Below are 18,893 nucleotides of genomic sequence, written 5' to 3'. Positions count from 1 at the left end.
GTTGGGAATCCTACATGTGGTGCTTCAGAACATGGAACTATGGACTGAACTGTTCTCTACCATCAGATCTACTTTTGCTAGTAGAAAAGGGAAGATGTATCTCTTTCTAGATGCAAATTTCAGATGCTGGTGGTGTACGCATATTATGGCTTTTCAAGATCTTTCAACACCTGTGATCATTTCTGTTTTTATATTTATTTCACTTACAACTCGTTGTATAGTTAAGTGTAACTAGACTTCTATGGGACGTAAATTATTGTTTTGTATACAGACCTGTACAAAGCGTGTAGATGTAAACACTTGATGAAAAGGAAATCCGAACTGTGTTGTTATGGATGTACGTCTGCGTATTTGTTAAAAAATGATAATAAAACAAAGTATTTTAAATGTTGTTTTATTTTGCCAGCAGAGTTCAAAGTTTGTGCAAAGGTAAATGGAAAAGCAGAGTGGTTGAAGATTTTTATGCAAGTAGATATGCTGGATGAATCTTTCCACAGTAATGCTGACGATCTGCAGCTTGCATCTCTGACATGATGAGCGGAGAAGGAAAATTAGGCAGCTGGGCACTCAGCTGAAGAATGCAAAGTAGATGAAGTTAATTAGTTTTTTCCATGGCTTTAATATTTTGGGACCAAAAAAAAGAACCTTCAGTTATGTAAACCTACGTTGTTTAGGAAGGAAAACAATGTTTTCAGGCAGAGCGCCGGCCTCCAAGGACATCTGTCTGAATTTCTCCATCACCTCAGCTCCAACTTCCTCTTCACGGCCTGGATTTGCAGAATAGATTAATCTGCTGCTAAAAGGAACATGAAACGTGGCTATAGAATCAAAACTGTACCGTAAAGTTTGGTGACAGTGGTGAGCTCTCCAGCCTTCTTTTTTGTGGTGTAGATCAGTGCATACTGTTCATAGTTGACATCCACCACACGCATGTCGTTCTCACTCCCCCAACCTGAAACCAACAATGGGTTAATATGGGGCTGTTCATACCATGTTACATTGGCGTGCACATTGCACTTACGCTGACAAGTGTATGTAAACCTCCCAGGCGTGTCTGTCTTCTTGGCCAGGCTGTTCTTTCTCCAGCAAGAACCATCAGAGCTGCAAAGAAATTAAAACTTAATCATCTTTTACTTTCTAAATTCAGCTCTCTGTTCACTCACACTTACCTGAGACTGGCGTATGAAATATCCAAGTCTCCCTCTGCAGTTGGGTTTAGCATGGCAGTGCCCATTTTCATTGTAGCTTTGCGTTTCACGAACCACTGGGCGTTGGTTGCAAATCCGATAAGGTACCACTTCCCTGCTATCTATGGAGACAAACGGTAAAAGCAGGATACTAAATAACCTTAAGATGTTTTTTTTGCCTTTAGACAGTGGTCAATTGCTTTTGTGCATCACTAGGTTGAATTTTTTGGGTTCTCCATTAATATTACCCCTAAACAGAGTTGGCCTAAGACATAAAATAAAAGTCATTCCTAAAGCCCCCAGGGGCCAGCTGGGAGCCCCCAAAGTGCATTGGTGTTTCTGAATAACAAATTAGGCAGAATACACTTTGAGATTTTTATGAATGAAACTTACTGTCTAATGACAGTGTAATAAATTGAATACTATGCATGTTTTATATGTATTAATTATTCATAAATGTGTCAGTTAATACAAATAATGACCTTTTTCTAAATAACATTTAACCATAAGGTGTATTTAAAGTTTTTAAACTATATATAAAGTTCTGCTTCAGCTGTGCCAGATAGACGATAGAATAATTATTTAATTAATGTTGAATAAAAAAATGTTTAGAGAAGTTTAAAATTATTGAAATGTTCCATAAAAAAAGGAGCATTAGGGAAACACATATATGTGAATTTGACATAATTTATACATATTCCATTATCAATGGGATTATTAATCTATTATCGTTATATTTAAATGCAATATTTTTATATTTATATATATATTTAGAAGTTAAATCATATCTATATTTATTCTAAAATGTTTACAACCTACTTTGAATACCAGTTATTAAAATTTAAGGCATTGCATTAAAGCCTACGTAATTACTTTTTTTTTTATTTCATGTGTCTTGTTCTGCAGTGCAGAATGACATCAAATTATATATTTGTTTTATCATCAGTCCAGCTTGTTAATTTACCCCCAACACTGAACTGGGTAACAATCACAAATTGATTTAAGACCAATAACACTGACTGGAATAGTTTCAGTGCCCCCCCATGAACTTTTTATTAACTAAATATTAAATTAGTGATAAATGTCATAAATCTGTGCTTGAATCAATCAATAACACAGAAGTAAACACTGAATAATGTGTTTTTCTTTTATTTTTTTTGGGAACTTTGTGCTTTCAAACATTCATTGATGCATAGAATATTTGGAAGCTTTGATCTGATTTTTGATAAAAGAAAAAAAAATGTCATAAGTTTCCTGGCTGATAATTGTATGAAGTACTTTCAGAATAATTTTTTTTTATTATTATTATGTCTTGAGTAAAAAAAGAGAGAAAAGAATATAAAACTGATTAATTCCAAAAGAAATCTAAAATATTACTATTACATATACATAATACAGAAGATCAACCTGCAGATCTTTGCAGTAACACCTTTAGAGTGTTTTTATAAAACATTCTGTATTGATAATTTGTATAAAAATAGTTGATAGTGTAACGTCTCTCACCCCCTGTAAGTTGAAGTCTGCCTGAGGCACTACTTCACTAGACATCGTCAGGGCGCAGAGCGTGGCTCCCAGCAGGACGAGCAGTGGACTCATGGCTGCTGAAGAGATGGTATGATTCCTGGAGGCTGGATGAAGGTCTGCAGGGCTGATGTTGAACAATCTGCCTGATGATTGCTTATATAGCAGAGAGGGGGGGGGGGTGTACCTTTTCATCTCCATCATCCACACACACATGCACAAACCCTGGGCTGGGTTCAAACACGTGAAGCTTCAGGCAAACACATGTACAGATTTACAACCCCAAGGTTAGGACATAGCTGTAGGGGGTTATGGGGTAGACAAGCACCAACATGTTCATTTACCCTCAGTTAAACTGTAGAAGTATTATTTAGTTGAGTTATGTGTCAAAAAAGGAAGGAAAAAACCCCCACCCAGGATTGGTAAACAAGCCTGTCCTCCAGTGCTTTCTCTGGCTGGGACCATTGAATCAAACTCGTCTGTCAGCAGTTGTGAGGCAGACAAACAAACCTGCTCATGCAAACTGATTCCTAATGATGCCTCAACTTGTGCTGAGCTGAGGTGGACAGTTGAGGAGCATTAATGTTTATTTTTGGGTTTAAAATCCAGTAAAAGATGACTTCACTATTCATTTGAATAATAAACAGACAAAGATTCTTAAAGCAATTTATATAAATTTTTTATATATATACACTCACCGGCCACTTTATTAGGTACCCCGTGCTAGTAACGGGTTGCCTTCAGAACTGCCTCAATTCTTCGTGGCATAGATTCAACAAGGTGCTGGAAGCATTCCTCAGGGAGTTTGGTCCATATTGACATGATGGCATCACACAGTTGCCGCAGATTTGTCGGCTGCACATCCATGATGCGAATCTCCCGTTCCACCACATCCCAAAGATGCTCTATTGGATTGAGATCTGGTGACTGTGGAGGCCATTTGAGTACAGTGAACTCATTGTCATGTTCAAGAAACCAGTCTGAGATGATTCCAGCTTTATGACATGGCGCATTATCCTGCTGAAAGTAGCCATCAGAAGTTGGGTACATTGTGGTCATAAAGGGATGGACATGGTCAGCAACAATACTCAGGTAGGCTGTGGCGTTGCAACGATGCTCAATTGGTACCAAGGGGCCCAAAGAGTGCCAAGAAAATATTCCCCACAACATGAGACCACCACCAGCAGCCTGAACCGTTGATACAAGGCAGGATGGATCCATGCTTTCATGTTGTAGACGCCAAATTCTGACCCTACCATCCGAATGTCACAGCAGAAATCGAGACTCATCAGACCAGGCAACGTTTTTCCAATCTTCTATTGTCCAATTTCGATGAGCTTGTGCAAATTGTAGCCTCAGTTTCCTGTTCTTAGCTGAAAGGAGTGGCACCCGGTGTGGTCTTCTGCTGCTGTAGCCCATCTGCCTCAAAGTTCGACGTACTGTGCATTCAGAGATGCTCTTCTGCCCACCTTGGTTGTAACGGGTGGTTATTTGAGTCACTGTTGCCTTCTATCAGCTCGAACCAGTCTGGCCATTCTCCTCTGACCTCTGGCATCAACAAGGCATTTCCGCCCACAGAACTGCCGCTCACTGGATGTTTTTTCTTCTTCGGACCGTTCTCTGTAAACCCTAGAGATGGTTGTGCGTGAAAATCCCAGTAGATCAGCAGTTTCTGAAATACTCAGACCAGCCCTTCTGGCACCAACAATCATGCCAAAAGTCCACCAAAGTCACTCAAATCACCTTTCTTCCCCATACTGATGCTCGGTTTGAACTGCAGGAGATTGTCTTGACCATGTCTACATGCTTAAATGCACTGAGTTGCCGCCATGTGATTGGCTGCTTAGAAATTAAGTGTTAACAAGCAGTTGGACAGGTGTACCTAATAAAGTGGCCGGTGAGTGTATATATATATATATATATATATAAAGGAAATTGATCCATACTAAATCATTATTTATAACAGTTTCATTACAGAAACCAAAAATGTTTAAGAAAATTTTTTTTTTGAGTGTTTAAAGGATGTAAAGAGAAGAAAAGGGCTGTGGCCAAAAAGCCACCAATGTTGATTTCATTGTCAGCAGGAACATTTAAATGTGTCTGCATGAACGAAAAGGGTTTACAGCACACATTTTCTACATTTAAAATACACTTCATAAGACTAAGTAAACAAAACCATGAAAAATTATTGAGCTGTTTACATGGCTTTGGCTTTGCACAAAACAATACTTTCAGTTTTTTCTTTGCTCAGATAAGTTTATTCATACAGCCTTAAATCACAGAAAATATATTATCATTGTTCTGCAAAAAAGAATAAAGAAGTTTAATTCATGTCCATGTATATGGATTAAATTCTGCTCCAACCATTTAAATTCATTCTTATACAGTCCAATCAAACAGGATGCCTTGCAAGTGTGTTAATACTCTGTGAGGTGTTCAACTTTATGTAATGTAAAACTAAAATCTCTGCACTTTCTTGGGATTGTTGTTTTTTATTTTTTGCACAAAGTGTCATATTGCAAAGTGAAGTGCAAGAAAAATTTAATACCTTTTTGTCGATAAATAAATTCTCGACTCTGATACTAGAATTATATGCATCAATATGTGTCAGGAAAAAAACAAAAACTACCTAGCACCTTGAACATCATCATGCTGTCTGGAAGCATTTCCTAAGACAAACGGCGAAGATGAAGCTATATGAAGGGCAGTCCTGGAGGAAAACCTGTAAAAGGCTGTATAATACTTCAGATTGGTGAGGAGGTCTACCTTCCACCAAGACCATGAACTTAAACGTTCAGCCAGAGATCCCAGAGTCTGGTTTCTGTTCAAGCTTATTTACGTGTCCGAGTGACCCAGTTAGAGCTTAGACCTAAATTCAACCTGAATTATCTGGTAAGACTTGAATGAATGACTGAATGAATGAATGAATGAATGAATGAATGTTCAGGGACACATTTAATCCAATCTAACCAAACTTTTTCTTGGAATATGAGAAAAATTTAAATCTCTAGATGTGTCAGTCTCAGAGAGACATGGTCCAAAAGAACCAACATTTTTCTCTGCAGCAAAAGGTGGCTTTACATGTGATTGGAAATCAGCCATCACTTTCCTTTTCTTTTTAAAACGAAAGAAAGAGTTTGTGGGTGGTACATGTCAGTGGGCGACCCTATGCTGAGACCATGAAGCAAAGACAGAGGAGCAAAAAACACAGAAAAAAAACCCTAACATATTGCACAGACGACGGCAGCAGAGGCCATGTAAGCACCTTCATCAACAAGAGGAGGACAGGTCAACAAACTAGTCCACAACAATTGAAAAGTGAAGAGAGGAGACTGAGCTGCAAGAATAGCTTTCTTTTGGGGTGCAAATCACCAGCTTTATCTTCATACAATTTCTAACCATTTAATTGGATGGCAATATGATGATTGCAGTAATCAAAAAGTCTGTCAAGATACAAAGTCCTTACAATTTAATTTTGAAATCTGATTTAATACTAATTTACATTGGTATTAACTCACAAAAAACAACCCAAATAGGATTTGATGATTTTATTCCAAAGATCCTACAGGCATCAGGCATTTAAATCAAAAGCAGCATTATTTGAAAAAAAAAAAAAAAAACAATAATAATAATAATAATACACCACCTGTTAACTATAGTCATGAATTTAAAGTAAATGCATATCTTAAAGATGAAGATGTGGTTTATTTTTTTCATTTTTTTTTCTATAGAATTAGATTGTTAAAGATTGAATCAATGGGAATTGATTTATGAAGTGGAAGAAAAAAAACAATGTAGCTATAAATGCAAAAAAATAAAATAGGCTATGTTTCACCGATGCAACCATCTGTGAAGTAGCAGTAGCAATTATTGCAAATACTCAAAAGGCTAGAGGGAAGCCTCAGATTGTCTTTTACACAATACTAGTATATCAAATAAATTAGAAGGTTTTAATGGAAATTTAGAGAAATGGCTGCTTTGCAAAAAAAAAAAAATAATAATAACAAAAGAAATCTAGCAGACCCTTAATTACCAAACAGCTGCATTTCACTGAAGATATTTTCAGGGCAGTTAAAAACAAGTAGCTGCAAAAACATAGAGATCAGGCCACTGAGAACTCCCAGAAGGCGTCAACCTTTCTAGGAATATCAAGTTTAGACATAATCATATTAGAAGGCACAGACGATCAATCAAATGATAAAACATAAAAAAAATAATAAACACAAAAGGCTATTTCATCCATATGAATTAGGAAAATAGGAAACATTCTTAAGTCATCTTATGTTACTTCTGTGTCCAAAAAAATGAAAGACTTTTTTTCCCCCAGGATTTTGTTCCAGGGCTATGAATGCACAACAAACAACAGGAATTCAGAGTCTTTGCGCATGTGTGCCTTACCAGTTTAAACATGTGTGCTGTGCAATATAAAAAGCAAAATAATTAGAGATTGTGCCAAAAACAAAAAGTTATGTAACTGCAGTTATGAAAGCTGACTCTTGCAAAACCTTGCAGCTGCAACAGACTGCCTCACAACGGCATTTACTGTCGTGAACAGAAGCGGTTGCTTTTGGAGAAAATTAGAAATACATTTTCTTTGTCAAGGGAATTTAGAAGGGCCATCCTGTCTTTCCTTCCCAGTTTTTAAAACCAGTTCATGGCAACAAGCTCTGGGTTCATTCTTATGGTCTGTGCTCAGGCAGCATTCACATTGCCCTATTGGACCTGTTGCCCTCATCCCTCCACCATCATAGAGTTGGACAAATGGATGCTACTCTTGTTGTCAAGCCTAATGAAAAGAACATAAAGCGCAAGCTATATTACTGCACAACCATATTTGGTTTCCTCAAAACTTTTAATGGAATAGCATGTAAGCTTGTGGAATTATAATGCTCACTTAGTTGTTATTTTGCATTTAGCAAGTTTGTTCCTCTTGATTTAAAGACCAAAAAGCAGCATAAGTCTAGTCTGATTTAGTGTCAGGCACTTAGAAAAAAACGGTTAGTATGTGTCTGTTTATAAGTATAGAATAGAAAATTGCTTACAGCTTTTGTATGTACAGTGTATCATAAAAGTTATTCCACCCTTCACATTTCTGCAGATACTGAAGTAAATCTTTTTATGGGAAAAGAAATGTCACTTGATAGCAAAGGAAACTAGTGTGTGTGCAGCTTAAATAAGAGTAAAAATGCATTGTTTCCTCGAATGAATGCAATAAACAGCTATTTATATCCAAACCACTAGCAACAAAAGTCAGTAAACCCTGAAGAAACTACACCCCCGAATGTCAAACTGGGCACCATTTGTCCTTTTCTTTTTAACATTTCATGTGACTAGTTAATGTGTCATGCATAGGTAGCAGGTGTGTTCAGTTTTCTAGTACAGCTCTCCCACTTTCGCATATTGGTCACTAGCAGTTCCAATGTGGCAATGAACTTTAAAGAGGAATTGTTGCACGAGATGGCTGTGCTATATTGCCAACACCCTGAAACTGGAGCACCGGGGCCAAGATTAAATGCTGTCTTTGATAGGTTCAGGATCACTGTTTGCAATGTTGCAGAGATTGAATAGTTGAGGTTTATGCTTGTCAGTGCTCAGACTATATGCCGCACACTTCATAAAATTGGTCTGTATGGCTGTCACCACAAAAGGAAGCCTCTTCTGAAATCTGTACGCAAGAAAGCTTGTAAACATGTCCTAAAGTCAGCAAATGGATTACTGGAACTATGTCCTAAAATCTCATAAAATCAAGATTATGTTTGGTTAAGGTGGTCTCAAGCATGTGTTGCAACAACCAGGTGAGGAGTTCAAAGATAAGTGTATCATGCCTACAGTCGAGCATGGTGGTGGGAATGTGATGGTCTGGGACTGCATGAGTGCAGCAGGTGTTGGGGTGTTACATTTCATTGAGGGAAACATGAACTCAAACATGTACTATGAAATACTGAAGCAGAGTAGCATCCCCTCCCTTCAGAAAGTGGGCCGCTGAGCAGTGTTCTAGCATGACCCCAAACACATCTTTAGGATAACCACTGCTTTCCTGAAGAGACTGCAGGTAAAGGTGATGGAAGCTCGGGTAAACTCGGTGGTTACACAAAATATGGACACATTAGGAACTTTCACCAAGGGGTGTACTCACTTTTGTTTCCAGGGTTTTGGCTATTAATGGCCAAATGTTTTTGTTGTTTTGAGGAAATACATTTAGACTTTTGTATAAGCTGCACAAAGACTATTTCTCTTTGTTTTAAAGTGATGCGTATTCAGTGTTGCCCCATGAAAAGATATACGGTACTTAAGTACCTGCAGGAATGTGAGGGGTGTATTCACTTTGGTGATACGCTGTTCCTTGCTGTAGGACAGTTCCTGAGAATTTTTATTGGAAGAACAGAAGTGGCCTGAGGAGGGCAGCAGAGGACAGACTATTCAGTCTTTTTCATATCTGCTGAGGTAAGTGGAAGAGACAATAAATGATGAACTCATTGGTAAATTAAGGGGAAATATCTATCGAGCAAATAAGTTATTAATAAACTGTTTTGACAAGAAATCAAAAAGGTTAAAAAGAGAAAGGATGGATGGAAGCATGAGGCAAAATTCTGGATCAAAAGGAAAATGGATGTTAAATAATGCAGAAAGGAATCATTATTCATACACTCTACTCTCTCTCTTTATATATGATTGGCCCCATTTACTACTAAAGGGTATTTTTATTAACTGAGAGCTTCATTTAATAATTGAATGGTATAAATGTTAAATAATAGGACTTGTACCTTTTCAAGAATTCCTATAAATTCACCTTTATATTATTTCTTCTATTGAATTCAGTTTATTTTTAAAGCTCCAATTTCCAAAATGTCACCTGGAGGCACTTTACTGAGATGATTCAATCAGATGATACAGTCAAAGTGTTCAAGGTTTCCGATGTAAGGAAAACCATCTGAGAAGATTGTTACGTAAACAATAATAGAGTGTGTTCAGTCAGAGGCTTCTCCAGATCCGGTGCAACACAGACTGATACAGAAAATCCCTCCTACCTACAGCTATTATAGATTCCCCTTAGGATTAACAAAATTGTATTAAACTGAATGGCAATCATGAGGAAAATAATTGTGCAGCAAGTTCTAACTCTAAAACATGCATCAATCAGTGCTTTTTTTTTCTTTAAAAGAAAAGAACCTTTACATTTCCACTGCAAGCTTTTATTTTATTTTTTTTAACTAAAACTGTTGTCAGGTTCATATGCCACAGCAGTGGGCTCAAGGTCCAGTGTAGAGCTGATGTGAAATGTGTTAGAAAGAAAGACTAACTAGACTAAGTCTGTGGGACTGGAGTGAAATGACATAAAAGAATCTGTCATGGTGAGGAACTCAACCCAGTTTTGATAGAAGCCACGTGAATACTCCCCAGTGTCGATGACGAGTCCCCACAGACGGCTTTGGCCCTTTTTGTTCCTCACAGCCAGCTGAGCCTCCCGCCCAGTCACATTGAAGCTGATGTTCACAACCTGAGCCACCAGAAGGTAGATCAATCCAACAGTGATAATGCTGCTGTACCAACAGCAGGTGAAGCAAAGGGCCGTGCTGTAAACACACATGGAGCAAACACATCACTACATGTCATATAACACACACAGCTTATAAAAAAAAAAAAAAGATGTTAAAAACTTAAAAGTCAATCGCAGAGTAGACTTCTGCTCCAAATGCATCTTTTTCTTGATAAAACATTAATATTTCAAGTTTGTCGATATTCTCCTGCAGACAGTTTTTAAAAGGGCTGCAGCACCTGGGCTGGCTGTAGACGCCGGGGCAGTAGAAGAGGGCCGTCATCAGATACTGACGAGGACAGAGGCTGCGGAGCACCAAACTGATCCCGTACACGGCAGTCAGCACAAACACACAGAGGGTCTGCAGGAAGCTGCGGTGATTTGCTTGTCCCACGCAGCTGTTTATCCTGCAGCATCTCAACATGCAACACAGACGGCAGACGAGTCAGTTGATGGAGAGAAAAATGCACCTAAAATTTTATTTCACATTTTCTCATGTTACAGTCAGAAGCTTTGATTTACCAAACTTAGTGAATAATTAAAAGCTAAAATAATCCATCGTTTTCAAAGCTCTTCAATAAAGAAAAGTGTGGCATCAATTTCAATTCAATTCTGTCCCCATATGAACTAAGAGCAACCGATTTAATTTAAAGCCCTTGATTAATAAACCCAATCCAAGAGTTTGTTACTCAATCTCAAAATCTCAGTATAAATGCTATTAATTTGTCAAGGTGTCAGATGTTTGCCCAAAGTAACTCAGAAGCAGCTTCAGAGACCCACAGATCAGGAAGGTTGTCTTCTAAGAAAAGTATTAGGAATGCAGACCATAAATCTGACCCTTATAGAAGATTGTCATGAAAAAAGGGATTTGTTTTCGTTTTTAATATAAGAGAGTACTCTAGTCAGTGTCCTCTTCCCTCCATAAAAGACACTTCATCCCAGCGCTGCGTGCCCCAATCCCATAACATCATCAATGACCCCTCACACCCCCACCATGGACTGTTCTCCTTGCTGCCCCATGGGAAGAGGCTTTGCAGGATTCAATGCAAGTCCAGCAAATTCTAAAACAGCTTCTTCCCCACCACCTTCAGATAGCATAAGTGTTGAAAAAACTCTAATAGAGTTGGTTTTCTATTAAAGTGTTTCATTTTTCATTTAGGCCAAGCAGACTTTTATTTAATATCTACATGCTCCCCCTGACTTAGATCTTAATAAAGAACAACACAAGTTACCATAACTATGCAGACGACACACAGCTGTATATTACGATGTGACCATGTGACTTTTGACCTTTTCAGGCACTTGGTAAATAATTGAATAAAAAATTCTAAATGCACAAATGTGCCAATATTTTATTTAGTTGAAGCAAAATAAAACTGAAGAAATATTTTTTGCACCAAATAAAAAGCATTTAAAAGTTATCACTAATATTCCAGACCAAATTCCAGACAGTCAGGCTCTAAATCGGTGTGGTGATGGATTCAGACCTGAACCTTTAAAGATTCATAATATCAGTAAAAAAGTCATCCTCCTGTGACCCAAAGAACATTTCTAAGATTAAAGGTCTTACGTCTCAACAGGACCTTGAATACTTAAAGAGTTCATTATTAGTAGAATTAATTGATGGTATATTCACAGGCCTCCCTGAAGAATGGATCATGTAGCTGCAGCTGATTCCGAATTCTGCTGTCTGCACCCTCACCAAAGCTAAGAAGGTTGACCACATCAGCCAAATCCTCAAAAGTAAAAAGTCCCAAAATTTAAAGATTTGTGTGAATTAAAAACTGCTCAATTCATCCATGAATTAAAGAATAAATGTAATATATTTATAATGAAATGGTGTGGGAGCATCATGCTGTAGGATAACTTCTGCTCTGCAAGGATATAGAAGCAGGACAGAGTTGATCGGAAGATGGATGGAGCTAAATTTAGATCAAACATCTGGTTGTGAAAGAGGACTGGGGAGGGAGGTTTATTAACTTGTTTTATAACCATGTTTCACAACTTGAATTTAGTTGTTCTTTGAATTATAGTCAACAAGAGAAAATGATTTAGATATGGCAAGTTTTTAAAAGCCATTTTTGTCATTTGTAATTTGTTTTTTATAAAACAAAAAGACATTCAAAGATACAAATCTAATCTGGTGTGAGAAAGGCTTAGATTTAATTTTTAAACTATATTGCCCAGCCCCAAAGCTGGTTGATATATAAGTTGGTCCTATTGTGAAAGGTTAGGAAGGAGGAGTACTAATTATGTCACATTTTCAAATGTGTTTGTTCTTTCCACTTTGAGTTTTTCTCCATATAAATTTTCAATCAAATAAAATGTATGTTTCTAAAGTGGCAAAGCATATTTATCTCTAATCTGAACAGTGTTAACTTCTATCTAATTTAGATAAGCTTAAGTTATTTTCTCACCAGGATTCTAAGCAACTTGCATCTTTGCATTACTGAACAAATAAAAGTGTTTTTTTTTTCAATCTGTATTTTAAATAACATTAAAATGCCAAATGCAGTATTGCTAACAGATAACTCACACATTTTCTGATAATTCTGTAACATATCCAAGTGTGAAAAAGTGAGCCTTTTTTTTCTGCAGGTATGCAGCCTGGGCACTAGCATTCACTAGATCCAGCATCTTATTTGGGAAGATCAGCAAGAAACGGATCTAAACCATTATAACTAAGACCCACCAGACACAGTGGTGGTCCAGACGTTGAACACATAATCCACAGGTTCTGCAGTGTCCAGCACGCGGGGGTCGCATTATTTTGCACACAGGACACAAGGTCCATTTTGTTGAATTTGGATGTTTTCTTGTCTTTTCTGAGTCTGCTGACTGAATACATCCATCAGAATTGGTTAACTCATTCTCCGCATCCATCTGCTGATGGTTTGCTTCATGCAGAGAGGCAGTGACAAATCCCGGACCTCTCTTAGTGTGAATAAGGGACACTATGGTGAGAATCATCCCAGTGGTCACAGCAAACGTCTGCAGTGGGCTTACATCTCCACGGGGTAAGATCTCTGTGATGAACAGGTAATACATGTAGGCCAGAGAGTACAGTGCAAGGGTGAGGAAGAAGAGGGTGCGTCTTTTCCTTCGGTGCGTGGCATAGTAGTAAGACAGCACCAGGCCTGGCAGAGCCGTCAGGATGATGATGCCCAGCAGGTAGTGAAGAGCTGCAGCTTTCAGCAGGAGAGGCAGTAGAAGCAGAGCTGGGATCATGGAGATCTTCATGTTGTCCATCATGGTCCCAAAGGCAGGACACTGGATCCCACAAGAAGGTGGTTTCTCCTTCAGCCAGCTATGGACAGCAGGGACATGAGTCATAACAGAAAAAATATACCATCAAACATTGTGCAGTAGCAGTTTATCTCAGCTGAATTGTGAAACTCTTGTGCTGCAAACTTTTTGGGGCTAATTACTGCCATTTGTGTCACTATTAACTTGATTTCTAATATAACATTCCTTTGTGTTCAAACCCTTAGCATAAATGCAAATTCACATTAAATTTGATATGTGTTTTTAACATATTTAAATCTTTAAAGCTCTCAGAAAAGAGGACGAACAAGTAGTATCAGTTAGTGAAAAAAAGATTAAAAAAGTTTTATCTTTAGATTCCATTTAGCAGTGCCGATAGTTTAGACTCACTGTTCAGCCTTTCTTCTCAGAAACACATTTAAAAGAAAGAATTAAATCCTTTTAGGCTACATATCTTCCAAAAAATACTTAGAGACGTTTTAAATGTCGAAAACTTTTATAGTAATGTCATGATTAAGGGTTTAATTTGGCACAATATCTATTTGTTTATTCTTTTGCACTGCTCTGAACCTTCTACATTAATGCCTTTTGACCATGTCTCTCCTACACTTTTCACATTTTGATCACTACTGCTCTTTATATATTGAAATGTTTATTTCAGTGCTAAACTGCTCATTCAATGCCGAAAAGCTGTGTCTATCAAAATTTATTTTTTTATGCATTCTTTGTATACTAAATAACAATAAAGTTTATATAAGTCTAGTTTTGATTGTTTTCCTACGTTTACTTAGTTGGTTATTAGTTAAGTCTTTTCATAGTTATTCTATTTTTTTCTTTTAATTGTCTCAAATTGTTCTTTGTTAATATTAAATGTATTTTCTAGTTTACATACAGCAAGTTGTGGATAATCAATGGACTCTGTCGCCTGTTTACGAGGCTCACGTTGAAGGATTGCTTCCAATAAGCAAACATTTTCTTCCTACATTTTTTTCAGCTTTCTGTTACAGTCTCACAGATTTCTGTATCATTGTAGCAGTTTCATCACAGTGCTCATACCTACTGAAAGCTTCATCCAGGTCTTCACAGTCACAGCAACACCTGCACTGGTTGATATCACATTCGCAGCAACACATACGATCGTCTGGCTCTGGAGGCTTCAGCTTCTCCCATATCATAGTGACCTGCTAAATATGCCACTAACGTTTTGAGCCACCACAACTTTAAAAGAAAATAGAAGGATAGATATGCAACATGTCTGTTAGCTAAATAGTAAAAAAAAAAAAACATGTTTAAAAAAATATTTCTAACACATAGATATCTCCAAAGTGTGGCGACTGAATTCAGAATTATCGTACAATATTAAACTGACAGATTGATTGTGAACAGCATTAAACAGGGAAACAGCAAAATGGGTCTATTGTAACTTTGGAGGAGCTCCACCGCTCAAGTAGTATTAGGTAGTACAGGCCCGTATTCACAAACATTTGCAAAATGTCTTAGAATTCAAAGATTAAGATAAAATAAAAATAAAAAAACATCAAAATTATGCTCTTGTTTTGATACAGGGATAAAATAAGGTATATACTATATGAAGGAGAAGGCACTGCTGTCAGAAGAGTCAAAAAGGAAAACGGTTTGCAAACATGGAAGTCTGCAAGATGAAGTGGAAAACTACCTCATCATTCTTTATCTTTTCAGCAAGGTTCAGGTATTTGGGCAGAGTTGATTGTAAGATGTAGCTGAATGCTACAGTTAGCCAGTGCTACATTAGAACACTTTAGATCTGATCATATTTATTGGTGGCCTAGTCAAAGTTCAGTTATATGATGAAAGGAGAATCAGTGGTAAGAACTGAAATGTTTTTGTCCTCAATGCTTTTTCTGTATCTTGCAAAGAAAAAAAATGCAAAATGTCTCTAAATGTGCAAAACCATACATCAGTAGAATAGCAGCTGTAACAGCAGCAAAAAACACTTCTACAGAATACCTGCACAGAACACTTTTCAGATTTTATTTGTTAAGAAACTGTGAAAACGATGCCACCACTTTCATGTTACTTAAAATTAGGCAAAATATTGTTGTACAATTGCAAAAAAAAAAAAAAAACACAGTTACATTTCTGTGATTAAGTGGGGATCTGAATACTTTTGTGATACATGGCTTAATCCTCATAAAGGTATGTATGCTCCTCAAATTAGCCTTTTAAATCGGACCAAAAACTGCTAGTTTTTCCTTAATTTGAGCTGCAGGGTAAATGTTAAGATTTCATGTTGAGATAACAGCTGCTAATCTAATTTTGGGTGTTGCCTTGTGAAAAAGCAGAGACAAGAATTCATCACATTTACACCACTTTCCTTTACATAATAAAAAGTTGATGATTTATGATAAACATGTGCAGACGACAGTGAAAAATTAAAGGATTGTACAGATTGAATGCAATACAGGCTCCCACCAGAATATTTAAAACATGCTTTTTCATACATATGTACTTTTTGTTTGAAAAAAGAAATGACTATAATTCTGATTGCTTTTACATCCCAGAGGGTCTAATGTAATTTGTTAAAACAAGGCCAATGAATCTGAAGGGACTAACTATCTGGGTCAGTAAACCCAAGACCATAACGCTCTGAGATCAGAGACTTTAGACAAATGTTTTAAATGAATTTACATTTCTTACCCAGATTTACATGAAACATCATTTTAAAAATGACAGTTTTTGAATAATTGTGCATTTAACTATAATAAAAATCAGCGCAGTTGAATTATATACTAAAAGTTTTAAAAGGATGAAGAACACATTTGCAAAGTAAAATCATGGGTTTCTTTTTGACTTACCTTTTGTTTGTGATAAAATACCACCTAAAAAAGTTAGATTCCCTTATTCCAAGTGAAAGTTAAGCAGTCCTAAGGAGATGAATGAGGATGAAGAGAAAAAATGAGCAACATGACCTCTTGTCATCGAGCTCCTGTGAGTGACTGACGGGAAGGATGAACAGAGCAGCCTAGTAGCTCATCAGTCATTTGGGTTGGGAAAAAAAAGGAAACTGGTATTTTACATCGCTGGTTGGGCTGCAGCTGCAGCCTGTCAGTGCAGGGAAATGCTTTTCATTGCTTAGATTCCCATAGAGGATGTGTCCTAACTGAAGGCAGCTTTGATTCCTCCTGAAGTGGTTTTGATATTGTATTGCATCTACCAGCTCACGTAACATTAAATAGTTTACAAGTTGTCCCCTGGCGTACACTGTCAGTTGCCATTTTAGATTTAAACACTGGCATGCTTGGTAAATTTAGGATCCACCTCAGTGGGTTGGGGCAACCATGATCTGGGAGCCTGTCGTGCCGTTGCAGGACAGCTGATTGGTCTGTGCTGAGGTCTTCAAAAGCGGCAACAGCAGCCCTGATAATCTACACTGAGCTGGATGAGGTGTGCAGCATGAGAAAGATGACAGGCACTCATAAGATTAGAGAGTGAGCATGATCCATGAACAGCCCCACCCTCAGGGATCACATTTCCGCCCACAAGATGTTTGACCTTGCAGCTTCCACTCAGGAAACTGTGTGAGAGTGTTTATGGGAGATCTTTGCTCTGGTGTGTCTGTTTTCCAATAATCTCTTTCCAATAATAACACTTTTTTTCACCTAAAGTGACAACATGGTGACACTTCAAGGAAGTTTTCTCTACAATCACCTCCTCCCCCGCGGTGTTAAAAAGATGGTTCTGCTCTATCCTAATAAACACCTCAACAATTCATACCCGTTGAACCTCTTGACATTTTGTCACATTAAGTCTCAATCCTTAACAGGATTGTTATTTTTTCCCAGTGTGACAGCCAAAAACTAAGATAAGAAATACTTACAAAATTCAGGTGAGATAGTGACAAAAGCAAACAGACATAGACTAATGACTAAAAACATTAGAATAAAAAAAAAAAAAAGGCAAAACACCAACCCATTGTTGCCAAGTAGTGTTTTAGATGTAAAAGGAAAATGCTTTGGTGCTGGGGGACTACGCACAGACAAACATGCAGGTGACATAAATACATTTGGATCTCTATAATTTAGAATAAAAATGAAACAAATTGTGGAATAATATGTTATGAAAAGGGATTAACTGACTCAACAACGCCATCCAGAGAACTGAGAAACCTACTGTTTAAAAAGGTTAAACACTGTAGGACCACTCACAGTATTACAACCCATGTTAAGTCAAATGCATTAAATCAGGTTTGTTGGTTATCAGGAATCCCAGATTGTCTCGGTAAAAAAAGGAAAGAAAATGCACCTCTTTACTAGGAACAACAAAAGGGAAGCTGTTAGTACACACAACACACTACTCTTGCAAAGTTGGGAATGAAACTGATAATATCATGGCAAGCCAAGGAAAGCAATTACCTCTTTAATGGTCCTAAGAAGCCATTGGAAAGTATCTGGTACATTACAAAGCCCAAATGGCTTTCTCTAGAACTTGTCCCATTCTAGCTGAGTTCTAAAGGTAGTCCTAGGTATATCTCAGGGTTCAACCCTCACTTGCCTGTAGCCACTGGCAATTTTAAGTGTGGTGAATCAAAATGTGGTGTGGTGAATTAGATAGGTTAGAGAGGTCAAGGTCTCCTCGATTCAAGGGAGGGGAAAGCATCCTTCAGTGTGAAAGAATTATAATCCACACAAAAATGACAATTGCCATCCTTCTGAGCCTTTATTATGGGTGCAGTCCAGGGACTGGAACTCTGCAGGATTACCTTCTTCTCCAGCATATCTTCTAGCAGGACTCTCATTTCCATAAAGATCATAGGTGGTATGGGGTAATGTCGCTCCCTAACAGGGGATGCATCCCCAGGGTGAATTTGATGTTGCACCAATTCTGTGTATCCTAAATCATCCTCATGAATTGCAAACACCCTTACCCAGAGTTTTGACAAGGGCTTTAAGACCATGTTTCCCTGCTCAGTTAAATCCTCCTACCCTGGCAAGTTCCCCAGTACCTCAGCAAAAAATGTCTCTTCTTCTCCAGCCAACAATATCTATCTCAACTGTTTCATCATCCTGCCTGGTCAGGCTGAGGTCAGGTCAGTTGGGCCAACAGGGGCCACATTTGCAATCCTTTGCTAACCTATGAAGACAGGGGCGCAATTTCTTAATCCTGATTGGACTCTGCCGTGTTTCACAAAATGAAACGTTCTTGCCACATAGAGCACCTCATGGTCAGGTAATTTGATTAGGCCACAGTTATTATGCCCATGAGGGTCCAGACTACCTTCTCACTGCTGTCTGGGAATGGTAAGGCCTGTACGACTGGCTTGACATAGAAAAACAGATGCAGCCATCCTCGCTCTTGATAGCAGCTGCTCGTTAACACACTGCAAATTTTACTGCTTCACGCCTTGT

At 37.8% G+C, this 18,893-nt stretch overlaps 2 protein-coding genes across 5 annotated transcripts; both read right to left on the bottom strand.

Annotated features, from left to right (window-relative positions):
- Nucleotides 1-397: 397 nt before the first annotated feature.
- LOC107104609 (lipocalin-like) lies at nt 398-2,874 on the bottom strand. The gene is made up of 6 exons (XM_015404646.1): nt 2,691-2,874; nt 1,170-1,309; nt 1,022-1,101; nt 839-952; nt 666-767; nt 398-571 (listed from the first exon to the last, which is right to left on the bottom strand). Exons 1-6 carry the CDS (start codon nt 2,781-2,783, stop codon nt 552-554), a joined length of 549 nt encoding a protein of 182 aa, XP_015260132.1. The 5' UTR covers nt 2,784-2,874; the 3' UTR covers nt 398-551.
- A 3,482-nt stretch (nt 2,875-6,356) lies between these two features.
- Nucleotides 6,357-16,900, bottom strand: LOC107104604 (palmitoyltransferase ZDHHC23-like). 4 transcript variants are annotated; one of them, XM_015404636.1, is made up of 5 exons: nt 16,344-16,900; nt 14,566-14,727; nt 12,938-13,552; nt 10,485-10,652; nt 6,357-10,282 (listed from the first exon to the last, which is right to left on the bottom strand). In XM_015404636.1, the coding sequence occupies exons 2-5, from the start codon at nt 14,682-14,684 to the stop codon at nt 10,009-10,011; spliced, it is 1,176 nt and encodes a 391-aa protein (XP_015260122.1). In that variant the 5' UTR covers nt 14,685-14,727; nt 16,344-16,900; the 3' UTR covers nt 6,357-10,008. The 4 variants fall into 4 exon arrangements, with proteins under 4 accessions (XP_015260122.1, XP_015260124.1, XP_015260126.1 ...); XM_015404638.1 differs by having other exon boundaries at nt 14,566-14,693; XM_015404640.1 differs by lacking the exon at nt 16,344-16,900 and having other exon boundaries at nt 14,570-14,698.
- Nucleotides 16,901-18,893: the final 1,993 nt, after the last annotated feature.

The sequence above is a fragment of the Cyprinodon variegatus genome, unplaced genomic scaffold (genome assembly GCF_000732505.1).
Source record: "Cyprinodon variegatus isolate N-32 unplaced genomic scaffold, C_variegatus-1.0 Scaffold1816, whole genome shotgun sequence".
NCBI classification, from domain to species: Eukaryota; Metazoa; Chordata; class Actinopteri; order Cyprinodontiformes; family Cyprinodontidae; genus Cyprinodon; species Cyprinodon variegatus.
This window is presented reverse-complemented; position numbering and strand designations above follow the sequence as displayed.